Source organism: Zootoca vivipara, chromosome 6 (genome assembly GCF_965207765.1).
Source record: "Zootoca vivipara chromosome 6, rZooViv2.hap1.1, whole genome shotgun sequence".
NCBI lineage: Eukaryota > Metazoa > Chordata > Lepidosauria > Squamata > Lacertidae > Zootoca > Zootoca vivipara.
This window is the reverse complement of record NC_142589.1, coordinates 92,844,653-92,870,823: the sequence shown is the minus strand read 5'-3', so window position 1 is coordinate 92,870,823 and position 26,171 is coordinate 92,844,653. Positions and strand designations below refer to the sequence as shown.

General features: G+C 47.0%; 1 protein-coding gene across 1 annotated transcript in view; it reads right to left on the bottom strand.

The window, feature by feature from the left end:
• Positions 1 to 26,171, bottom strand: part of APC2 (APC regulator of Wnt signaling pathway 2) — a 57,532-nt gene that overhangs the window by 20,194 nt on the left and 11,167 nt on the right. Inside the window, exons 2-10 of the mRNA XM_035121054.3 lie at positions 17,473 to 17,631; positions 14,377 to 14,467; positions 13,136 to 13,325; positions 11,649 to 11,757; positions 11,323 to 11,436; positions 9,501 to 9,578; positions 4,947 to 5,036; positions 2,174 to 2,561; positions 1,118 to 1,213 (exon numbers count right to left, since the gene is read on the bottom strand). Coding sequence (XP_034976945.3) covers positions 1,118 to 1,213; positions 2,174 to 2,561; positions 4,947 to 5,036; positions 9,501 to 9,578; positions 11,323 to 11,436; positions 11,649 to 11,757; positions 13,136 to 13,325; positions 14,377 to 14,467; positions 17,473 to 17,631 — 1,315 coding nt within the window. The remainder of the gene's footprint in view (positions 1 to 1,117; positions 1,214 to 2,173; positions 2,562 to 4,946; positions 5,037 to 9,500; positions 9,579 to 11,322; positions 11,437 to 11,648; positions 11,758 to 13,135; positions 13,326 to 14,376; positions 14,468 to 17,472; positions 17,632 to 26,171) is intronic.

Below are 26,171 nucleotides of genomic sequence, written 5' to 3'. Positions count from 1 at the left end.
CCATTTTGGTTGCCCTCTTCTGGACACGTTCCAGCTTGTCAGTATCCTTCTTGAACTGTGGTGCCCAGAACTGGACACAGTACTCCAGGTGAGGTCTGACCAGAGCAGAATACAGTGGTACTATTACTTCCCTTGATCTAGATGCTATACTCCTATTGATGCAGCCCAGAATTGCATTGGCTTTTTTAGCTGCTGCATCACACTGTTGACTCATGTCAAGGAGTGATAACAAAAGAAGAGAATTTACCCAAGGTTTTTTTGGGGTAGTCTTGTAGTAAGGTATCATTGGGAAAGTATATATCATTGGGAAATGATATATAATGAATTGAAAAGGGTGTTTAAAATAATGTTTGAAAAACAACAACAACCCAGAAGCTTTTATTTTGGGAATTCTAGGGACCAGAACTACCTAAACTGTATAGAAACTTATTTATGTTTGCGACTACAGCGGCAAGAATGATACTCGCCCAAAAATGGAAAGAAGAAGAAGTCCCAGCAAAGGAAGAACAGATACAGAAAGTTATGGACTACGCAGAAATACGCGAAACTTACCGGAAGAATAAGAAATCAATATAAACTTTTTAAAAAATAAAAGAATGGAAATGGTTTGTTGAATATTTACAGGTTATAAAGTGTAAGCAGATAAGAACATTGGCAGGGTTATTGTAATGACCTGCAGTTTTATAAGAGTATAAATTTAGATGAATAAATGAGCAAATTAAGTTAATTTGGATATGCAGACGACGTTAAAAATGAATTTAAGGAACCGCGCAGGAAGAGGGGGAAGGAAGTCAAGGTTGGAAATGGTAAAATGACTGTAAAATTAGTGAAATGTATAAACCTGAAAAGCATTTTTTTTTTTAAAAAAGGAAGAATTGTAGAGTTGAGGGTGACCCCAAAGGGCATCTAGCTCAACCCCTGGCAAGGCAGAAATCACAGAAAAATGGGGAGAGGGGGCAGAGAGCGAAAGACAAGCAGGACGGGGCAGATATCGGCCACATTTTTTAAAATTTATTTTATGCAGGGAAGAAAATGGCTAGATAGTGACAGGCAGGATTCTATGATGTCATATTTTGTGGGAGGGAAGGAGAATGAGAGAAACTTAATTTCTGCTTACCCAGCTCGTTCATAGCCCGGCGATAGTCTTCGTCGAAGGAGAGCTTCATGATGGCACACGTGGCTTGGCAGATTTGCGGCTCGATGGGAACGGGCCCTGCCAAGAAAAATGTATATGAGGTGTATTTATAGATAGTTGAGTTCAGAAGGGCAACTCTGCAAAAATTTAACAGCGTAGAGACCTCTCTCAGCTGTAGACTCTGCCTTGCGACTCAGTCAAAGGAACCTATGGATCGCCTGTGGTGCAGAGTCAGGCCATCTCGCTCAGCACTGACTGGCAGAGGCCCTCCAGGGCTTGGGGCAGAAGATGCCCTCCACCTTTCCTGAACCTTCTGCACACCAAGCAGATGCTCTCCCCCTAAGCTATGTCCCCCTCTAAAGATTAAGTAAGATTCCAGTCCTTGCTGCTAAAAGGAAGCCGCTTTCTATGGAGACAAACAGCCACTCCGCCTAGGTCAGTATCACTGACACAGGCCAGCAGAAGCTCCCCAGGGCGAACTCTTTATGAGCAAAAATACAAACTGCACAGGAACGTCAGGCCCCTGCCAGTCCTTGGAAGTAACCTCTGTGCAGTACCCTTTCTGGCCTGCTGCCGTGGTGGCGCTATAGAGCTCGGGCTGACGAACACCCTCTGATGGGACGCGGGTGGCGCTGTGGTCTAAACCACTGAGCCTCTTGGGCTTGCCAATCGGAAGGTCGGCGGTTCGAATCCCCGCGACGGGGGGAGCTCCCGTTGCTCCATCCCAGCTCCTGCCGGCCTAGCAGTTCGAAAGCACGGCAGCGCAAGTAGATAAATAGGTACCACTGCGGTGGGAAGGTAAATGGCGTATCTGTGCGCTCTGGTTTCTGTTGTGTGCCAGAAGCGGTTTAGTTCTGCTGGCCACATGACCCAGAAAGCTGTCTGCGGACAAACGCCGGCTCATCTCGGCCTAAAAGCGAGATGACCGCCACAACCCCACAGTCGCCTTTGACTGGACTTAACCGTCCAGGGGTCAGTTTACTTTTACCTTTTACCCGGACAGCGAGAAGGGGATCTGCAAGACCCAGCTGGTTTTACCTGCTCCCCCCTCGGGGGTCTTTGCTCCCTCCTTGATGTGAGCCTTCAGCCAGTCGCAGCAGGTCTCCGAGTAGGAGCGGATCTGCTCCAAAACGTGCAGCACTCGCATCTCCTTCTTGGCCTGCCCTTCGTCGGGCTGCGAAAAGACGATGTTGTGCAGGGCGGCATTGGCCCGCATGCGGCAGTCTTTCCCGGCGACTCCGGGGCTCTCGGGGGCCTCCGGCTCCCGGTCCGTGTCATGGAGGATCTGGACGAGGAGGGGCAGGCAGCCCGACTTCCGCATGGCCAGGCAGCTCTCCTGGGAGCTGGACATCGCCAGCAGGGTGCGCGACATGTCCTCTTTGTCCCGGGTGGCGAGCATGGAAAGGAGCCAGAATACGACCTCCACCTGCAAAAGGTGGAAAGGGAGAATCGGATGCAGCTGTCAAAGGTATCCAGCCGCCAGTGGGTGCTTGTGTAAAAGCTGTGGACGTGTCAAAAGGTAAGAGAGTAAGATTTAGTCTGGTGGGAGGGAATATTAAGGGAGAGAAGTGTTTTAATAGTTATGTTTGAATTTTTCTGGATAAAGGGTAGAGAATTTTAAGGTACAAATGTAAAAGTGAAGGCTGAAGGGTCAATGTTTAAAAAGAAGCTATAATTTGGAAGAGAGAATGGGAATATAGAATTAGAAACTGCAAGAATGAATATATTATTGAGAACCCAAAAGGGGGGAATGAGGAAGTCCAAAAAGTTTAGAATTGGAGCTGAAGAATGTCTATACATCTTATTGTTATATAATATGTGAAGAATTGTGGGAGATAAGATTTGATGATGTTGTTTTATATAATTTTTCTTTTTCTTTTTTTCTGTATTTTTCTATTTTTATTATTTTTTCTTTTTTCACTTTCTTCTTCTTCTATGTAAAATCCAATAAAAATTACTTTAAAAAAAAAAAGGTAAAAGAGTATCCAGGAACGATGGATAATGAATTGAAAAAAATGTTTGAAAGCAAGTGGGGTTGTTTAAAAAATTATCTGTGTAAATATGGTTCCCAAAGCAATACAGTGGTACCGTGGTTCTCAAGCGCCTTTGTTCCCAAACACCAAAAATCTGGAAGTAAGTGTTCTGGCTTTCGAACATTTCGGAAGTCCAACGGACTTCAAGGTACCACTGTATTTGGCGCTTTTGGTTTTGCTATTTATTTTGTGTTTTTGAGGCTTTTTTCGGTTCATTGGTTTTTGTGTGGAACCCAGTTCAGCTGATTGATTGTGTGACTGCGGAAATGGATAAAAGGCCCCCCCCCCAACAATGACTTATCATCAGAGCAAGTAAGAAATCATTATTTTTTCAATTTTCATCATCTACAATACTGTCTTATTTATTTTATAGTACAGTCCATTGATTATTGCTTTCATTGTATGGATCAATGGTCTCGTTAGAGCGTAAAATTCACGTCCAATTGCTGTTTTAGGGGTTGTTTTCAAAAGTCTGGAACGGATTAATCCATTTTTGGAATGTGACCATCTATATATATAAAAATGTAAAAATCGTGAAAGTGCGTGTTCCACTTTTCTCTGTAACCGCTTGACCGATCGTCCTGAAATTTTGACACAACGATCCAGGCCACTCCCTGAGCGTTGTTAAAAAAAATCCCTCAAATTTCACACCTGGGCAGGTAGAAACCAGCTTTTCCACAAAGTAAAACAGCGCCCTCGAGTGGATTTCATCCCACAGTACACCCCCTCCCTTCCTGTGAAATCTACACCACACCCACAAACCCCGCCTCCACCATGAGATCCACCACTCTCATACATCCATCCGGCAGAGGTGTTGAAGACCAAACCAACTGAAAACACCTTTTCCAGCAACAAGGCCCAACATTGCCAAGTGGAGGTAGGGGCCTGCCTGGGGGGGATGGGGGCCGAATAGGGAGCAGGGATACGTAATGGGTCAGAACAGGGTGGGGGGAGACACAGGGATGAAACCTTCCCTCTCCGCAGTATCTCGCCTCGGCTCAGGGGGACTCTGAGGCTCAGGGGGATCTGAAGGGGGGCTATTACTCTCCATTTCACAGACTAACGCACAGCAACGCATGCAGGGCCAGCTATTGATCCATAAAATGAAAAGCAAGAAACAATGTACTGCAGTCACACAATTAATCAGCCAGTAGCTGAACTGGGTTCCACACAGTCACAAAAACAAAACAAAAAGAGCTCCAAAAAGAAAAACGCAAAATAAATAGCAGAAACAGACAGACCTCAGCATAACACTGAAACTGGAAGTGTAACACTCAAAACAGAGCATTTTCGGCTTCCGAAAAAAAGTTTGCAAACCGGAACACTTACTTCCAGGTTTGCAGTGTTTGGGTTCTGAAATATACTCGGAGTCGAGAGTGAATTTCATGCTCTTTATTCAGCTCATATTCATCAAGGAGGAGAAGAGAAGACGAATGGCTCTTTTCCCAAAACCATCTGCTTATATACATTATTTACACAATGGGCCTTGCGTGATTGGCTACTTCAGGGCTACACCTGTGGGCCAATTATATTGTGGATTGACTTCTGCCTGCAGCCTGATTGGCTGCTCCTACAGGCCAATCAGGTAGCCGATTCACTTCTGCCAGCCGCCTGATTGGCTGCTCCAGCAGGCCAATCAGGTTGCGGATTCACTTCCACCTGGAGTTGGATTGGGTAGCTCCCGCTGATTCTGAATCCTATTGTTCTAGGATTCAGCTCAGTACATAACAGGTTCCAAGTTGTTTGAGAACCAAGTTGCCCCTGTAAAAGCAACTTACCTTGTTGTTGCCTGGGTGATTCCCATCTTCAGGGTGGGTGGGAATCTCAAGGCTACCATCCTCTTCCAGGCCAGAGAGTTTCCCGCAGAGCTGGGGGGAAAGAAAGAATTTAAAATAATATAGTTTTGTTTTGTTTTCTTAAACCAAATCTGCCAGGATTCACCATGCTGGCAGAGAAATCCCCAGCGGGACTGGGATCCCGAAGGGCCAGGGTTCGAATCCCCACTTCAGCCATGCCACAACCTGGGTGGTTTTGGACCAGACTTGCCTACCTCACAGGGTTGTCGAGAGGAACCAAAACTAAAAGAAAATGAAACAGAGAGGAGGAGGAGAGCCACATGCGCCACCTTGAGCTCCCTGGAAGACGGGATGTAAAATTTTAAAAAGAATACTAATAATAATTAATGCAATTGATTGATCAATCAATTATGTTGCAATTTTATGTTGTGGCCAGCCGTGAGATCTATGGATGAAGGGCTGTATACAATTATTATTATTATTATTATTATTATTACATTTGTATATCGGTTAGTAATACAGTAATAATAAATCAACTTGGAGCCAGCCTAGAAGGCTAAAATGTGTGCCTCATTAAGGCATAGAAATGCAGTGAGTAAATATATCCAGTGCTTTTTTTTTCTTAAAAAATGTTTGGGGTACTCTCATTTTGACTCAAGAAAACCATCATTTTATGGTTCAGATCGGGGAGGAATAAATACAGTAAATGGATAAAAGGCAGCCATCGGGGGTAGCAACAGAACTGACGATTATTCCATTAGAATCACAAAATGTTTAGGGGTATGCGTCCCCCCTGCACCCCCCCCCAGGAAAAAAAGCATTGAATATATCAATAAAAAGGGAACATTTCCCCCAGCAACCCTGACACAGAGGTCCAGCTCTGAGGGCCTTCTGGCGGTTCCCGCCATGCGAGAAGTGAGGTTACAGGGAACCAGGCAGAGGGCCTTCTCGGTGGTGGCGCCTGCCCTGTGGAATGCACTCCCTTCAGATGTCAAGGAAATAAATCTGACTTTTAGAAGACATCTGAAGGCAGTCCTGTTTAGGGAAGTTTTTAATGTTGGGAGTTTTATCGTGTTTTTAATATTCTGTTGGAAGCCGCCCAGAGTGTCTGGGGAAACCAGTGGGGTATAAGCAATTAGTAGTAGTAGTAGTAGTAGCAGTAGTAAAGGTAAAGGTAAAGGGACCCCTGACCATTAGGTCCAGTCGTGACCGACTCTGGGGTTACGCGCTCATCTCGCATTATTGGCCGAGGGAGCCGGCGTATAGCTTCCAGGTCATGTGGCCAGCATGACAAAGCCACTTCTGGCGAACCAGAGCAGCACATGGAAACGCCGTTTACCTTCCCGCTGTAGCGGTTCCTATTTATCTACTTGCATTTTGATGTGCTTTCAAACTGCTAGGTTGGCAGGAGCTGGGACCAAGCAATGGGAGCTCAACCCGTCACAGGGATTCGAACCGCCGACCTTCTGATCAGCAAGCCCTAGGCTCAGTGGTTTAACCCACAGCGCCACCTGGGTCCCTATTATGGGATGACATCTCCACAATTCCCCTTTTAAGCCGAGAACAATGAGGACTGGAATCTTGCGTGCACTTGAAGAGTAGGGCCGCGCAGCCCCTCCACCCCCTTAATCCTGATTTCATTTTATTTTACTCTTTGGTGGGACTTCCCAAAAGGAAAGCACACAGCAAAAAATAAATTTTGTGGTAAGGTTAGGATGCACAAAGCCACACAGACCTGGCTTGCATCCCGGGAAATTTTGGTGGCACCGTCGGGAGAAGGCAGCTATTGCCTATCCAAATCTTTTCCCTATTTACACACACAAGTTGGCAGCTGTGCCAAATCTGGTTGCGGCCACCAGGCCAGCCTCCCCCCCCCCCGCTTTGCTGACCTACTTCTCGTTGCCACAGCAACTGCCTCCCTTTTCCCACAGGGACGCCTGAAAAAAGGCCAGGCTGTCCTTTTTCTTCTTCCTCACTTGGGGAAAGAGAAGGGAGAAAGGAACGGGCAGCTTGGTCCCTGGAACGATGCACGAATCCATCCTTATTCTCCCCGAGGCGCAGGACCAAATCACGGCCCTGGCGTTTGCCCTCCGAGGGATGCCCACAAGGACAGGAAAAAGAAGGTTGTAAAAAACCAACAAAAAACCTCTCCTTTTAAACACCCCTCCAGTTTAGCTATAAGCTAAATGAGCTATAGCTTAAAAACTGGATGAACGTTTCCAAAATATAAGATAATAAAACGAATAAAACAGAACCTACATACAGCAACCATGTTTTGTGTTGTGTCGGCTCCTATGATGCAAGTCACGGGCCTCGCCTGCTAGCCTGCTCCCTCAAATATCCCTGGTTTGTTCATTTCTATATAGAGGGTTTTATTTTATTTTGTTTTTATCTTATATTTTGGAAATGTAGGTCCAGTTTTTTCCCCCTTCAATTTTTTGGGGGCCCCCAAGGGAGTGGGGCCCTAAGCTATAGCTTGTTTAGCTTATAAAGTCATAACTCTGGTTACGTTCGCTGCGGGATGCGTACACGACGGGATACGAACGCGCTAAACCTGGAATGGGTTCCTTCGGGTTTGGCGATTCACGCATGTGCAGAAGCGCCGAATGACGTCACGACCATGCGCTGAATCGTGCTACGAGCATGCGCAGATTCAGTGCTTCAGGTTGCGCACTGATCAGGTTGCAAACGGGGGTCCGGAACGGATCCCGTTCGCATCTTAGAGGTACCACTGTAAAATCCGGCCCTGTCTGATCTAGTCGCTTGCAGGAAAGGCTCATTTGATCTGTCTGTCCTGTAGATACGAGGATTCGAATTCACAGGCAGCGGAAGGTCTCCTGCCATTCTCTGCGGGACAAGCTGAGGCTGTCACAGCGTTCGTTCCAGCAAGCGGACATCTCCGCCTGGCTGCCATGATGGCTTAGCATCACCAGCACCAGATCTCTGCCTCGGAGGAAGAGGAAAGGGGTTGCAATGAGACCCACACCACCTCCCTCTGCAACAGACCAGCTTTGGGGCGGGTCTGATGCTGATCATGAACTGAGAAGGTGCAGGGGTCATGGGTGGAGCCAGGATTTATTTATTTATTGGGGGGGGGGACAGGACACCCAGCTGCCACCCTCCTCTGCCCGTCTCCGTCTAGCAGATTTGGAATGAAACAGCGGTTGTTTCAAATCACTTTCTTTGGAGCCCAAAATGCTCAGGAAAATCTGTCCAAATCTTTTTTATTTATTTATTTATTCATCCATTATTATTATTTAGTGAATTTATATACTGCCCTATACCTGCAGGTCTCAGGGCGGTTCACATAAAAAGATCACAGTATATAAAATAAGAATAAAAGCAAGAACCCAGTAATCCCCAGCCACCCCAAAAAAGAGCCACATTTTAAAAGGGTATATAGTATGTCAAACAGATCAGCCAAAGGCCTGGTTAAAAAGGTACAGGGAGAGCATTCCACGGACGGGGAGCCACTGCAGAGAAGGCCCTGTTCTCGTGTTGCCACCCTCTGGACCTCTCGAGGAGGCACAGAAAGGAAGGACTCAGAAGATGATCTCAGGGTAGGTTCATATGGAAAGAGGCAGTGCTTGAGGTCTTGCGGTCCGTCGCCATTTAAGGCTTTATAGGTCAGAACTAGCACTTTGAATTGGGCCCGGAAACTAATTGGCAACCAGTGCAGTGGGACCAGGATTGGTGCAAGATGCTCAAACCATCTTGCTGTCTGATGAACAACCTGGCCGCTGAATTCTGCACAGGCTGAAGTTTCCCGAACCGTCTTCAGAGGCAGCCCTACGTAGAACGCATTGCAGTAATCTAACCTTGAGGTTAGCAGAGCATAGACAACAGTACTAGTCCTTTTATATATTTGAACATGGCTATCATATCACCCCTTAACCTTCTCTTCTCCAGGCTAAACATACCCAGCTCCCTAAGCCATTCCTCATAAGACATCATTTCCAGGCCTTTGACCATTTTGCTTGCCCTCTTGTGGACACGTTCCAGCTTGTCAGTATCCTTCTTGAACTGTGGTGCCCAGAACCGGACACAGTACTCCAGATGATGTATTACCAGAGCAGAATACAGTGGTACTATTACTTCCCTTGATCTAGACGCTATACTCCTATTGATGCAGCCCAGAATTGCATTGGCTTTTTTAGCTGCTGCATCACACTGCTGACTCATGTCAAGTTTGTGGTCTACCAGGACTCCTAGATCCTTGTAGACCACAAACTTGACATGAGTCAACAGTCAATTCAGGGGATCTTTGTCCAATTTGCGGATGGCACCAAACAAGGAGGGGTAGTGATTGTCGCAGAAGACGGAATCAGGGCTCCAGGCATCCTTAACAGGTTGGAGAACTGGGCCAAAACGAACCAACCAAATTTCGACAGGGACAAATGTCAGGTTATGCGCTTAGGTAGAAAGAACCAGCTGCACAAAAAACGAGGGACACCTGGCTCACTAGCAGAACATGTGAAAAGGATATCGGGTTCAACACTGATCTGCACCCCGCCCCCAAGCTCCAAGCCCCCTCACCTGCGGCTCCGATTGCTGGACTTTTTCTTGAGCTTCAATCACCTCTTTGTCGATCTGCTCCAGCCGACACACCCGGATCTGCACAGTTTTTTTAAAAATAAAAAAGAGCAAAACGTCGTATTATTTACCTGCAAGCTCCCTTTAACCCACATCCGCCCACTCGGCCGTTTCAATCTGCAGAACTGGCGCTGTTGTTCCTTATTTGTGAGAAATCAGTCTTTTAGTCTGGCAGCGTCTAATCTTTGGAACTCCCTGCCTATTGATGTTGGGCAGTTCACTGCACTCTTTTCGGATCGTTGCTTAGAAAGGTGTTTAATCTGTTGTTAGCCTGTTGTTATGTTAACTTTCCCAAAGATCTCCAAATAGTTGTTGCTAATTTTCCTTATTAATAATTATCTTTCTTTTTTTGGGGGGGGAGGTAAACCCCTTTGAGTTCTCCCCCCCCCAAAAAAACCCCACACCCACCCACAATCAAGCGGTGTATATTTTTTGTGGAATAAAACAAGTTGCCAGATCCTGCACAGAAGCGTTGTTGTTTTGATTTCTGCTTTGCAGGGGGCTAGACTAGATGACTCATGAGGGCCCCTTCCAATGCTACCAGTCTATATTGTTTTTAACTAGCCACCCAGGGTGGGTGACACTATTAAAACACAATGTTAAAACTGTTCAGAACAACTTCCGTTCATGATAATAAAAGAAAATAAGATAAAAAATTACAATAATTTTATATATTATTATTATGATTATACTATTTAATATTATTAATATTCTAATAATATTAATAATATGCAATGGCTCTTTCAATCCTTCCTACCTATATAAAACTGTCGAGTTGGAAGGGAACACAAGGGTCATTTAGTCCAACCCCCTGCAACACGGGACTCGAACCCATGACCATGAGATTAAGGGTTTCCTGCTCTACTGACTCAGCTTGTTTAGGATGACATGGTCACATCCTGCATTCAGTTTGGGGTGGGTTCATCTAGATGCCCTCTGGAGTGCCCCCTCTTTCCAGCTCAGTAAAGTCCAGTGATTCTACAGCAAACCCCTGATAGTTGGGTCAATAGAGCACAAGACTCTGAATCTCAAACCCCCGCCCCCCCGGTCTAATATCCCTAGCACTGCAGATTGTCGCAAGAGCGCCTGGACTAAAATGGTTGATCAAAAACTTTACTCTGGTGGTTTATCACCACAACAGCTACTCACTTTGGGTTTTAGTAAAACAAACAGTCTAATTTGTCAGCGCCTAAATGATCTCGACGGTCAGAACAACTTGGCCACAATAAGGAAAATGAGTATTTTCCACCTTCCCATTTCGACTCTCTGACACCCTGTCTGCATAACCTAGCAATTCTAAAATATAGACATGCTTTGACTCTCGCAAGATTGAATGTCTTGTCCTCGGCTGGGCTTGAGGGACGATTCCAACAGATTCCACACGAAAAATGTCCCTGTGGAGATGGCAGTCCCGAATCGGTGGCGCATGCCCTTCTGGCTAAAGACTTGAGGAATGAGATGATCCCCCCTCTTTTATTGTCCATTCCGGGTCGCCCAGCCACTGCCCCAGTGTCCTTTCTCCGGGCAGATCAAGAGGAGCAGGGGACAGCAAAGGTGGCAAGGTTTTTAGCTGGAGCAATCAGAAGAAGATCCACCATTTGGATTCAAAACCCAAAAACGTATTTTATATAATTGACATTTTTATTTTTTGTATATCATATTGTTGTTTTATTGCTGTGGCCGATGGCTGACGCAAATGAAGATTCATTCATTCATTCATTCATTCATTCCAACTCTATAATTCTACAATTTTTACGATCCTCACCTGGGCCCTTTGCACCATTTCGTCGGTCGTCCCGAAACGCTCCTCCATAAGGGTGCGGATATGCTGGGCTTCGAATTCGAGCTGCTGGCGGATCAGGTCCATCTGCATCGAAAACTGGACAGTGGAGGGGGGGGAGAGGCCAGGTGAAAAACCCATTTAGGCAAAAACATTGTATTTGTGCCATGTTTTCATTCCTCTCTCTGCAGAATCTCTCTCCCCGCAAGCAGACACACCAGGGACTAGGAACTTGAGAAGAGCTTTGCACTAACCTTGGTCCTGCAAACCCCTCCTACGCCCAGAAGGGGGGCCTGGGCTCCGAAACTCACCGTCTCCACGTGAGGGAGCTCGTCCAGCCTCTTGGAGAGGCTTTGGAGTTGAGTATAGTACCACAATTTCTCCTTCTCCTCTTTTTCAATCTCATTCAATAGAAAACATCTGGGAGAGAGGAAGGACACGAATCAGTGGGAGGACACGAATCAGAAAAGGAAGGTGTGTGACTCCCCACTAAAAAAAAGAACTCTGGGAACTGTGGTTTGTTAAGGGTGCCGGGAATTGTAGCACCATGTGCAAAAAACTATAATTCCCCAAAAAAAATTGGGTGGGGGATGGAGCTTTAAATGTACAGTGTGGGTGCCTCTACACTGCAGTTAGCTAAACTGAAAGCTAGTATAGATCTTAATGGCACATTTTCAATTAGATACGGGAATCTGCGTTGGGTCCATTTAGCCAGTATTGCCTACTCTGACTGGCAGCTTGCACTTCCATCACCCAATCCTGATCCTTTTTTTGAAGTAGGAGAATCCGGGGATCAAAGCTGGAGCCTTTTGCATGCAGAGCAGTTGCCATGCCACCAAGCTGTGCTCCCCCCCTTGCAATTAAAGCGAGGTGCTAGTCCTCATTGTTCTTTACAATGATACCTTGGTTCCCAAACGCCGAAAACCCGGAAGTAAGTGTTCTGGTTTTCAAACGTTTTTCGGAAGCCGAACGTCCGATGCGGCTGTCGGCTATTGTTTCTGGGGCGCCTGCACCAATCAGAAGCCACGCCTTGGTTTCCGAACATTTCGGAAGTCAAATGGACTTCCGGAAAGGATTAAGTTTGGCAGCACTTTTGTTTTTGCTACTTATTTTGTGTTTTTGTTTTTGAGGCTTTTTCGGTTCATTTGTTTTCGTGACTGTGCGGAACCCAGTTCAGCTACTGATTGATTGATTGATTGATTGTGTGACTGCGGAAATGGATAAAAGCCCCCCCTCCAAACAATGACTATCATCAGTGCAGCTAAGGAAAAAATGTAAGTTTAATTTTTATCATCTACAATACTGTCTTATTTATTTTATAGTATACATTGATTATTGCTTTCACTGTCTTATTTATTTGATAGTATACATTGATTATTGCTTTCACTTTATGGATCTCATTAGATAGTAAAATTCACGTTCAATTGCTGTTTTAGGGGTTGTTTTTAAAAGTCTGGAACGGATAAATCTGTTTTGCCTTACTTTCTATGGGAAACCGCGCCTTGGTTTTGGAACGCTCTGGTTTTGGAACAGATTAAGTTTGAGAAACAAGGTACCACTGTATTTATTTATTTATTGAATTCATATACTGCCCTATACCCGGTTTGGGGGGGGGGGTTATCACGGCGGTTCACAGAATAAAATCCAGATATAAAACCACAAAATACATAATAAAAAAACACCACCAGTAGCTCCCTCAACGGCAAGGCTATGATCTCAAAAGGGGAGGCTGGCTCAGTCTGCATTTGTGAATGGAAAAATGAAAGAAATTAACTGAGACAGGGGTGCCCCCCCTCACCTCTCTCCGTCGAGCTCCTCCAGGAGTCGGATCGTGGCCCGGCTGAGGTCCCCCATGCTGTCCTTTCTCTGCAGGGACCCCGGACGCGCAGGGCTCCCTTCGGGACTGTGGTCCTGGCTTATGGGTTCGGGGAGAAGAGCCGGCGGATGGAACTTGAGGTTGTACAAGCTGCTGATGTCCATCTGCAGGGCTGGAGCAGAAGGGAAATGGTAAAGGTAAAGGACCCCTTTAAGTCCAGCCAAAGGCAGCCATAGGGTTGCGGCGCTCATCTCGCTTTCAGGCTGAGGGAGCCAGCGTTTGTCCACAGGCAACTTTCCAGGTCATGTGGCCAGCGGGACTAAGCCGCTTCTGGCGAACCAAAGCAGCGCACGGAAACGTCGTTTTCAAGCATCTTTTACAATAACCCAAATTCTTAGACCTCCATTACGTCCAAAGTCCATCGCTATGCTACAAGTGTTATTCCGGTCCCGCTAACGATTGTTTACAATGGTTTTTAAGATAAATGATTAAAAAATTTTCCCTATTCCGTATTAAAGCTTTGGTCTTCCCAATTTCTGATTCTTCCAGTCGTTTTTTGCCATTTTGGCATAAACCCATCCACTTGGTCTGCCAAGGCTTCTCTGATAGAGACTTTTATTTTCTTTCCACCAGTCCCTTCCCATTCTTGGGGTCCTGAGCCCAGTGAAGGTTATGATCTAAGAGATTATCCTATTACTTAACTGTATAATAATAATAATAATAATACTTATTATTATTATCATTATTATTAATTATCTAATACATTGCTATTTCCTGACGCATCACGATATCAAGTTCTAATTTATCTTGTTTCGTCCATTCTCCAATCAAATGCTTGCATAGCTAACGAACCTTGACTGTTCCTTTGCACATATACCTTGTATCTATCCCATTTTCCCATAAATTTTTGCGTTGAGCTGCCTCTCAAGCAATTTGTTAAGTATGCCGTTTCTGCTAATTCTTGCATTTTACCCTGCCAGTCAATTACTGTGGGAACCTCCTGCCCCTTCCATCCCTTAGCCAGCAGTAATCTGGCAGCCGCTGTTGCATAAAGAAAAATTTCTTTCACTGAGTTCGGGATGTCCTTTCCGACAATACCTCTGGTCTTTTTTGAGAACGTGATTCCCAACATTTTTTTTCAATTCATCATATATTAGGCCCCAAAATATTTTCATCTTCCCACAAAATATTTTAAAAGATTAAAAAGATTAAAATCCACCCACCTTTCAGTTGGTCCAGAACTTCCATCTGCCCCGACGAAACCATCAGCTTGGCCTCCTGTTCCAGTTTCCCCTGGAGGTGTCGCAAGACTTCCTGGAATGGACAAGAAAGGGGAGGGAAAGACGGAGGAAACAGAAAATGGATTGAATGCCTCATTGCAACAAAGTGGAGGGAACATTCTTCCATATGTGGTGGAGCTGTAAAAGAGTAAAAGTGTATTGGGAAATAATTCATAACGAATTGGAAAAAAACCATTTTCCAAAAGAATCCAGAGTCCTTTTTGTTAGGGATGATTCAGGCGGAAATTCCCAGGTGTCAAAAAAGGTTATTTATGTATGCCCCCACGGCGGCCCGTGTTTTGTTAGCCCAAAAATGGAAAACGAGCGAAGAAGGATGGCAATTTAAACTGATGGAATATGCGCAGCTTGCGGACTTAACATACAGAATAAGAGAACAAGAAGAACATATGTTTAAAGAAGATTAGAATATATGGGGAGAATTTGTGTTTATTTGAAAACACTGGCAGCATAAAGATAAATTCAACAGTGTAAATAATTTTGGATGGATGTAATAATGGAATACTGAATGGTTTAGTGTATGTAAAATATGCAGAGATTTACCTTATGTAAAATGAACCATGGAAAGAGAAGAAGGGAATAATAATAATAATAATAATAATAATAATAATAATAATAATAATAATATATTACTAATACCCTCCCCTTTTGGCTGGGTTTCCCCAGCCACTCTGGGCAGCTTCCAACAGGAGATTAAAAATACATTAAAACATCAGTCATTTAAAAACTTCCCTAAACAGGGCTGCCTTGACTGATGCCTGAACAGGAAGTCACTGATATTTTAAGGTTGTTAAATGAGGTTCCCTGCTTATTTAACTTATATGCAGAATTCATCATGCAAAAGGCTGGACTAGATGAATCCCAAACCGGAATTAAGATTGCCGGAAGAAATATCAACAACCTCAGATATGCAGATGACACAACCTTGATGGCAGAAAGCGAGGAGGAATTAAAGAACCTTTTAATGAGGGTGAAAGAGGAGAGCGCAAAATATGGTCTGAAGCTCAACATGAAAAAAACCAAGATCATGGCCACTGGTCCCATCACCTCCTGGCAAATAGAAGGGGAAGAAATGGAGGCAGTGAGAGATTTTACTTTCTTGGGCTCCTTGATCACTGCAGATGGTGACAGCAGTCACGAAATTAAAAGACGCCTGCTTCTTGGGAGAAAAGCAATGACAAACCTAGACAGCATCTTAAAAAGCAGAGACATCACTTTGCCGACAAAGGTCCGTATAGTTAAAGCTATGGTTTTCCCAGTAGTGATGTATGGAAGTGAGAGCTGGACCATAAAGAAGGCTGATCGTCGAAGAATTGATGCTTTTGAATTATGGTGCTGGAGGAGACTCTTGAGAGTCCCATGGACTGCAAGAAGATCAAACCTATCCATTCTTAAGGAAATCAGCCCTGAGTGCTCACTGGAAGGACAGATCGTGAAGCTGAGGCTCCAATACTTTGGCCACCTCATGAGAAGAGAAGAATCCTTGGGAAAGACCCTGATGTTGGGAAAGATTGAGGGCACAAGGAGAAGGGGACGACAGAGGACGAGATGGTTGGACAGTGTTCTCGAAGCTACGAACATGAGTTTGACCAAACTGCGGGAGGCAGTGCAAGACAGGAGTGTCTGGCGTGCTCTGGTCCATGGGGTCACAAAGAGTCGGACACGACTAAACGACTAAACACAACACAAACGAATATTCTAAAATGTAAAACAGAAAATTTAATTAAAATTATGTAAAAGAAAGGAAGGAAAGGAAATGGATTGAATGAGCTATGCTACCTGCACGTGCTCAGAGGGGCCCCTGCCGCCATCTCACGCAGAACTGCCGTTAACCGGTCAAGAGGACAAGTTGAAGCTACATTCCTTCATGAGGACTAGAAACCTGCTCCTTCTATGTATTTGGGAACCTCAAACAGGCTTGAATCCACGTATTGCTGAACCCCAATTCCCCTTTCTTCTGACCACTGGCCATGCAGGCGGCAGAGGCTGTTGGGAGTCCAGCAACATCTGGGAGGCGGCAGTGGCTCTCCACATCCCCGTTCTAGGAATTCTGTGGACGGAGAAATCTCTGGGTGCCCAAGCCACTTCAACAACAGCTTCACAAGACGTTGGAATACAGGAAGCCTCTTTCAACTGAGGCAGATACGGTATACCTGAAGAAGTGTGCATGCACACGAAAGCTCATACCAAGAACAAACTTAGTTGGTCTCTAAGGTGCTACTGAACAATTTGTTTATTATGTATTTTTAAATATATTTTTCTAGTCTTCATTGTTTGGGATTAAATAGGAACCTGTCCACCTCAGGACTGAACCTGGGACCTTTTGCACGCCAAGCAGATTCCCTAGCCGCGAGTTCCGCTCCTTTCCTTAAAATAAAGCAAGATTCTAGTCCTCATTGACCTGAATTAAATAGGCATGGGATCTGAATTAAACAGGAATCTTTCCATCTATCTCAGGATTGAGCCTGGACTGGACCTTCTGCCTACCAAGCACAGTTCCGCTCCTTTCCTTAAAATAAAGCAAGATTCTAGTCCTCATTGACCTGAATTAAATAGGCATAGGATCTGAATTAAACAGGAATCTGTCCATCTATCTCAGGATTGAGCCTGGACTGGACCTTCTGCCTACCAAGCACAGTTCCGCTCCTTTCCTTAAAATAAAGCAAGATTCTAGTCCTCATTGACCTGAATTAAATAGGCATAGGATCTGAATTAAACAGGAATCTGTCCGTCTATCTCAGGATTGAGCCTGGACTGGACCTTCTGCCTACCAAGCACAGTTCCGCTCCTTTCCTTAAAATAAAGCAAGATTCTAGTCCTCATTGACCTGAATTAAATAGGCATAGGATCTGAATTAAACAGGAATCTGTCCATCTATCTCAGGATTGAGCCTGGACTGGACCTTCTGCCTACCAAGCACAGTTCCGCTCCTCTCCTTAAAATAAAGCAAGATTCTAGTCCTCATTGATCTGAGGCTGAGGGCTATTGCTAATACATTGAACACGAGGCTCCCTTTCTTACCTTCATATCCGAAGTCTCATTTTCCAGCTTGGACAGGTGGTTGGAGTTGTCCTCTAGCTCCCTCCGAAGGTGGGTGTTCTCGGTCTTCAACGCCTCCACCTGCCGGACGAGCTGGTCGTAGGAAGCGATGGATGTAGACATCTTCAGCGGCTTCGTCAACTGCAGAGGGGCAGAAACGGACGAGTGAGGGGACTTTTCTACGTTGCGCCGGGAAAACACAAGCATGGAGATTCCCCGTGTCCGGGATGTTTGCGGGTCATAGACAGAAACCTGGCAGGCGTCTCTGCAATCGTGACAGGCCTAACTCTGATAACAAGCGCTGGGAATGCATAGACTTTTGGAAGGGACCCCCGAGGGCTAAGCGTTGTCACCCATCGTGCACAAACCCTCTCGGGATAATAATAATAATAATAATAATAACAATAATTTGTTATTTATACCCCATTCATCTGGCCGGGTTTCCCCAGCCACTCTAGGCAGCTCCCAACAGAATATTAAAAACACGAATAAACATCAAACATTAAAAACTTCCCTAAACAGGGCTGCCTTCAGATGTCTTCTAAAAGTCAGATAGTTGTTTATTTCCTTGACATCTGATGGGAGGGCGTTCCATAGGGTGGGCGCCACCACCGAAAAGGCCCTCTGCCTGGTTCCCTGTAACCTCCCTTCTTGCAGGGAGGGAACCGCCAGAAGGCCCTCGGAGCTGGACCTTAGTGTCCGGGCAGAACGATGGGGATGCAGACGCTCCTTTAAGTCTACTGGGCTGAGCCCATTTTAATGTCATAGTTGAACGTTGTATTGTATTCTCAGTTCCCTCCCCATTGTACCTTTCTTCTAGTTTTTCCATTTCTGCATGCGTCTGTATTGCTTACAACCAGTGCTTTTCTCGGGGGGGGGGGGCTGTACGCAGGGGTATGCATACCCCTAAATATTTTGTGAATCTTTGTACTTTTGTCCATTTATTTTCCCCGATACGAACCATAAAACGGTGGTTTTCTTGAGTCAAAATGAGAGTACCCCTAAACATTTTTTAAAAAAGAAGAAATGCACTGCTTACAACCACTTTTACTGTAATTTGTATGCATTTATGCCTATCGATCTATCATTGTCGGCACTGAATGACAGCATTGTGTTTTAGACATAGCTCCCTCTAACTAGGACCTGGGAGTGACCCTGGGGGGGGCAGCCATTACCTCTTGGCCTAACCTACCCCACAGGGTTGTTGTGCAGACTAAATGAGATGGGGCAAGGGCCAAGTGGTCACCACCTTAAACTCCGTGGAGGAAGAAAGTGAGATAGTAAATCCAATCCGTCAAGATACAAAATGCACCGCAAAGTTGCGTTGCCGGCCTCCGTACATCTCAAGAGACAATGGAGTGCGCCTCGAGGGGTGAAGCCAAACCGCTACGTTAACAGCACCCAAGGGACCTCCCTGGGGCACAAGCCTGGGCTGTGTGTCTGGGGGTCCTGGGCTGCCCAGATGACAAGACACCCCCCCCCCCCCGGCCTCAAAGATGGGGTCCAAAGGAAAGCAGAGCAAGACGTTTGGCACCTGCTTGGCTGCAGGAGTTGCCAGAAGGAGGCAGTCAAGGCGCCACCCAACCGCCTTAGGGACTCCGCTCCAGATTTGTGCAGGGTTTACTCCTGAGCCTTTTCTTCTCCCAAAGATATCCTGCAAAGCAGCAGAGATTTAGGACCAAAGCTTTCCTTCTCCTTAGAGGGGCTCCCTTCCCAGGTGGGAAAGCCCCATCTGCCCCTCACTTTACAGAAACCGCCTCCTTGACCGTTGGACGCACTCGTGGTCTCGTCCGCTCCATCCTGTTTGACCCATCAGCTCCCGTCCGCTCTGTCCTGCTTAACCCATCAGCTCCCCTCCCCTTGTTTAGCCGGCCATTGGAAGGCATTTCCCGGGATTGTGGCTGCTTCTGGGAGGCGCAGGTGAGAGCCGAGTGCAGGGTGGGGACTAAAGGTGAGCAAACTACCCCAGGAGGAACATGACGTGCCCCCCCACCAGAGGTAACTGCCCCTCCCCTTACAGCCCAGGCAGGGTTGGGAATACCCCCTACCCGAATCTGGAGAGCCACTGCCAGTCAAATGGTCAGCCACACTGAGCTAGATTAACAGCACAAAATTCCTATTTGCTTCTCGCTCAGAACCATGAGGACTGGTGTCTTGGGTTATACTTGTGGGGAGGAGACCCCGCTCCGTGGAAGAGGACCTGACTTGCCTTCAGAAGGGCCCAGGGGTGGACACCCCCCACCGTAGCACCTCCAGGAAGGGGGCTGGGAGAGAGCCCTGCCTGAAAGCCTGGGAAACCACTGCCAGTCAGAGCAGCCAGATGGGACTGTTTATTGCAAGCTGGTCAGCCATAGAGTCACCTAGGCAGAAGCATCTTAGACCCTCAGAAATAATAAGGCCCAAACACAAGACCCAGGGGTGGCCCCCTAGTGATGTCACCTGGGCTGTGCCCCACGCCAGACATACACACAGACCCCACTCCTCCCCTTGAGCCCAGCCCAGTTCTTTCTCTTCCTCGCCACTCCCTCCCCTCGCTAATCCCTGGAGATGGAGGTTAATTGGGACAGGGAAGGTGGGAGAAGAAGACGGGGGGGGGGGGAGAGAGAGAGAGAGAGAGTCCATGCAATAATTTGCACCCAGTCCCTGCCGGGCTGAATCCTGCAAGCTGCTTGTACAATCTCCTTACTAATATACGGTGTATATATACAGGTGAAACTCGGAAACTTAGAATATCGTCGAAAAGTGCATTTATTTCAGTAATGCAACTTAAAAGGTGAAACCACTACGGTATATGAGATAGATGCATGACAAGCAAAGCAAGATCTGTCAAGCCTTTATTTGTTGTCATTGCAATTATTTGTCGTTAGGCGGGTCAATTATAAATGGAATGCAATTGATGAAATGTAATAGCGATGTTTATTTTTGTATTATTGTAACTATTTGTTTTATTGCTGTGGAATTTCCAAAAGAAAGCATTTGTAAAAATTAAAAGAAAAAGAAAAAATAATAAGTTGCATTACTGAAATAAATGCACTTTTCGACGATATTCTAATTTTCCAAGTTTCACCTGTATATATATATATATGTTTTAAAATTAAAGGCACATTCCCCCAACCTGGAAATCTAAGCCTGCTCCCTGCCTTTACCTGGAGACCAGGTGAGCGCTGGAGGTCTGTGGACCAAGCAGGTAGATTTGCAAACCCCTCACCTGCTGACTTCTCCCCTTTTCTAAATCGGCGTCCCCACAAATCAATGGCCACAGTCATTTTTTTCACAGAACGGTTCCCCCTTTTGTCTCTCCCTGGCCCACCCCCCTCCATCACCCATCTCAGTCTCCCTTTCATCCCTTTGTCTCCCTGACTCTCTCAGATCCTTCTCTCCCCGCTTCTGGGGGCTCCTCCCCATCTCCCCCCTTCTTTCTCTATCTTCCCCACATCTCTCTCTTACACACAACCACACCTGGGGTCTCTTGGAACACCCCCCCTTCCCCCCCAAAAAAAATCTCCCCAAGGTTATTCTTACGGAAAAGGAGAAACATCAGCGAGACGCCCCAGGAAACAGAGAGAGAGAGAGAGAGCAGAAAGGAGACAATGAAGACCCCCCCCCTGACTCACAAATGCCAGCCGGTCCCTGAGGGACCCTAACCTCTGACCTCAGTCTGTCAATTCTTGCGAATTCCTCCACTCCTTGGTTCCACAGCACCCTTGGGGGTCTTCTCGGGGGTCCCTGTGGGCCTGGGGTCCCCGCAGGCATGCCACATCCCCATTTCTTCTTAAGAAAAGAATTTGCTAATGTTTCGAAACGGTGGGCATTATTAACCGTGGAATAAATGCGAGGGGAGCTGTTTCTCTCCTTCGTGGGGTCCTCGCCTGCCAATGACAAGTCACGTGGTGGGTGTATTGAACCAAATAGCTGTGAGAAGACGCCCCCCCCACCTTTCTCCAATTGCCACCCCGCAATCTCAGCACAAGCCGTACAAGGCAGGGCCGGTTTCCCCGGCCGAGCTCATTCCATCACTTTCAAAGCGTGTCAAGAGCACAGGATTTCTAACTCCTGGATTGATAACAATCTATTATAATTACAATGATGTAACTCGTATACAGAGTTAGATCACGCAGCATCTGAGCGGCAGCATCTCTCCAGGCCTTTAGATCTTGAGTTTCCTTCCTAGCCTTGCTGGGAAACAGTGGCGTAGCTAGCAGGGGGCTGGGGGCCCAGGCACAAAATTTGGAGGGGAGCAACTAGGCAGCCCAGGCTACATGGTTGTCTATTTTCCAGGGACAGTCCTGGATTTACAGAAGCCGTCCCAGTTACTGATTTGATCCTGGAACGTCCCACTTTTTCCTTAGCAGGTCCCTATTTTCATTGGGGAAATGTTGGAGGGGATGGAATAGGATGCCCCTATTTTCACGGGAGAAACGTTGGAGGGGATGGAATAGGACATCCCTCTTTTTACGGGAGAAATGTTGGAGGGGATGGAATAGGACGTCCCTATTTTCACGGGAGAAATGTTGGAGGGGATGGAATAGGACGTCCCTATTTTTACGGGAGAAACCTTGGAGGGGATGGAATAGGACGTCCCTATTTTCATGGGAGAAATATTGGAGGGGATGGAATAGAACATCCCTATTTTCATGGGAGAAACATTGGAGGGGATGGAATAGAACGCCCCTAATTTCATGGGAGAAATATTGGAGGGGATGGAACAGGACGTCCCTATTTTCACGGGAGAAATATTGGAGGGGATGGAATAGGACATCCCTATTTTTACGGGAGAAACCTTGGAGGGGATAAAACAGGACGTAGGACGTCCCTCTTTTTTTGGGAGAAATGCTGGAGGGGATGGAGTTATGCAACCCCAGAGCCAAGGAGATAAGTAACTATACAGCCCTGGATAGGGTTTGTTTTTTTAAAAATGTTTAATGATTTATTATTATTTTATATCTGATTGGGTTGGATGCCGCACAGAGTGGCTGGGGCAACACAGTCAGATGGGCGGGGTATAAATAGTATAATGACAATGACAATAAAAAGAAGAAGAAGAAGAAGACGACGTCCCTATTTTCATCAGAAAAACAACGTTGGAAACTGGGAAATAATATACAGTGGTACCTCGGTTTACGAACACCTCGGTTTACGAACTTTCGGTTTACGAACTATCCTAACCCGGAAGTTAGTAAACCGAAGTACCGGAGGTCTACTGAGCGTCCAATGCCTTCGGGGAGGCCGGACCTTCGCTCCGATGCCTCCTGGAGGCCCGCAGCGAAGGCCCGGCCTCCCCGAAGGCATCGGAGCGAAGGCCAAACCTCCCCAAAGGCATCGGAGCGTCGGATACCTTCGGGGAGGCTGGGCTTCGCTCCGATGCCTTTGCGGAGGCCGGGGAGCGTTTCCGCGACTGGGCTGCAGCCGCGAAAGCGGTCCCCGGCCTCCGCAAAGGCATCAGAGCAAAGCCCCAGCCTCCGGAAGGCATCGGAGCCGGGACTTCGCTCCGATGCCTTTGCGGAGGCCGGGGACCGCTTTCGCGGCTCCCCAGCCTCCGCAAAGGCATCGGAGTGAAGTCCCGGCTCCGATGCCTTCCGGAGGCCGGGGAGCGTTTCCGCGACTGGGCTGTGCAGCCGCGAAAGCAGTCCCCGGCTACCGGAAGCCAGGGACCGCTTTCGCAGCTGCACAGCCCAGTCGCGAAAGTGCTCCCCGGCCTCCGCAAAGGCATCGGAGCGGCTTCGCTCCGATGTCTTTGCGGAGGCCGGGGAGCACTTTCGCGACGCTCCCCAGCCTCCGGAAGGCATCGGAGCCGGGACTTCGCTCTGATGCCTTCCGGAGGCCGGGGAGCGTTTCCGGAGGCCGGGGAGCGGAGCGAAGTCCCGGCTCCGATGCCTTCCGGAGGCTGGGGCTTTGCTCCGATATCTTTGCGGAGGCCGGGGACCGCTTTCGCGGCTGCAGCCCAGTCGCGGAAACGCTCCCCGGCCTCCGCGAAGGCATCGGAGCAAAGCGGTTAATCCGTTCTAGGGGGTGTTTTTCCTCGTCTAGAACGGATTAATCAACTTCCCATTACTTTCAATGGGAAAGTTCACTTCGGTTTACGAACACTTCGGTTTATGAACAGACTTCTAGAACCAATTGTGTTCGTAAACCGAGGTTCCACTGTATAATGAAATGAAAAGGATGATTAAAATAACCTTTTGTAAAAATACCAAAACAAAAAACCCAGAAGCTTCTCTTTTGGGAATTATAGGGATAGAACTACCTAAAATGTATAGAAACCTATTCATGTGTGCGACTACACCGGCAAGAATGTTAATCACCCAAAAATGGAAGGAAAAAGAAATCCCAGCAAAGGAAGAAGGGATACAAAAACTTATGAAATATGCAGAAGTGTGTGAAACTTACTGGAAGAATAAGAAATCAAGATAACAAACTTTGTATAAAAGAATGGAAATGGTTTATTGAATATTTACAGATAAAAACACTGGCAGGATTAAAGTAGATGAATAAATGAGCAAATTAAGTTAATCTGGATATGCAGAAGATATCAAAAATAAATTTAAGGGCCCGCAGAAAGAGGGGGAAGGAAGCTTTGAAATGTCAGAATGGTTGTAAAATCAGTGAAATGTATACACCTGAAAAGCATTATTAAAAATAAATAAATCAGAAACCGGGGCGGCTTCTGTAAATCTGGGACTGTCCCTGGAAAATAGGGACCCTTGGAGGGTCCGAATTGTTCGCCTTCCTCAGAGCAGGCCCATTGGGAATGAATGCCTTCGTTTCAATGGATTTACTCTGAGAAGGACTCAGCTAGGAGATGACACTCGCTGTCAACAGAGTCCAGATTTTAGGCTCGGAGAGGCCTTTACCCCCAGGGCAGCGACAACAGTTTATCTGTGCAAGGATTTCCGAGGGAGAAGGGAGTTTAACCAAAGGCTGTGGCAGCCGCTCTCCGCAAACCAGCGGCCGCAGCAGCCGGGGTGGGGGTCCGCGGCTGCCCACCTCGCGTCTCTAAGCCCACAAATCCATGTGCCTCCGTCCAGCGCCCAGCCAGCACATGGCAGAGCTGTCACACGCGTGTGTGGGCATCATAAGCTGATTCTCCCGAGCTCAGCAGCAGCAGCAGCTACACACGTTTGAACACGTGCCCCTAGAAGGAATTCTCAGGACCACCTCATGCCTGGTCCATTGAGCTCCATGCTGTCCGCACTGACTGGCAGCAGCTCTCCAGAGTTTTGAGCAGGGTGGGGGTGGGGGCGTCCCCAACCCTGCTTGGAGAAGCCAGGGATCGAACCTGCCACCTTCTGCACGCCAGGCGGATGGATACCTTGGTGGCCCTTCCCGCTGAAGTTAAGTCACTAGTCCTCAAGGTTTGGGCGAAAAGGGCTGATTTAAATAGGAAGTTTATGATGTGCTGAGTCCGGCCATTTGGCCTGTTTGCTAGGGACCTGGTGCTTTTAACCAGAAAGGCCCCAAACAAAGGGCGGGTTGCCAAATGAGTCTTGGCTCCAAAAATTAATGGGCATGGAAAATGAGCAGCTAAAGGTAAACTTGTGGGTGCTTAGAAAGCCAACACACACCATGTTCTACGTAGGGCTGCCTCTGAAGACGGTTCGGAAACTTTAGCTGGTGCAGAATTCAGCGGAGCAAGACGGTTTGAGCATTTTACACTATTCCTGGTCCGACTGCACTGGCTACCAATTAGTTTCCGGGCCCAATTCAAAGTGCTGGTTTGGACCTATAAAGCCTTAAACGGCTCAGGACCGCAATATCTCAAGGACCTCCTCTTTCCATATAAACCTACCTGGTCCCTGCAATCAACTTCTGAGGCTCTCCTCCTCCTCCTCCTCGAGAGGTTTGGAGGGTGGCAACATGAGAATGGGGCCTTCTCTGCAGTGGCTCCCCGTCTGTGGAATGCTCTCCCCAGGGAAGTTCACCTGGAGCTTCATTATACAGCTTTAGGGGCCAGGCAAAAACGTTCCTTTTAAACCAGGCCTTTGACCAGGCATCCCCAAACTTCGGCCCTCCAGATGTTTTGGACTACAATTCCCATCTTCCCCGGCCACTGGCCCTGTTAGCTAGGGATCATGGGAGTTGTAGGCTAAAAAATATGGAGGGCCGCACTTTGGGGTGCCTGCCTTTGACTGGTCCGACTTATATCCTGTGGCCTTTTAAAATGTGTTTTTGTGTGTATGTTGGGGGGCGGGGAGGCTATTGGGTTTTATTTATTTTTATTAGGTATTTTGTGGTTTTATATCTTGATTTTATTCTGTGAACCGCCCTGAGACCCCTGGGTATAGGGCGGTATATATATTCTATTATTATTATTATTATTATTAGCCACTGCCCCAGATTTCCAGGTGCATCTCACTGAGCCCAAGTACTGCGATTCCACCTTCTCAAGCGAAGCCTTTCTGTTTAAGACCAGGCCTCCCTCCACAGCCCATCTCCTGTTTTCTCTCTGTCCTGAGCACCGGGCATTCCGAGATAGACTGCACTGGCTTACAGAGGCTCCCCCTGAGCCCCTTGCACTTCGTTGACAGGCTTCCCCTCCTTGAATCTGACCAACCCTTAAAAAACAAAGGGAGCGGGTGAGAGAAAGGAGACGTCTAGGCCCAATTTGCATAATCCCATGTGCCTGATTTCATGCACGGGGGGGGGGGGGAACGACCGGAGCCCAGAAACGGAGAGGAATAGTG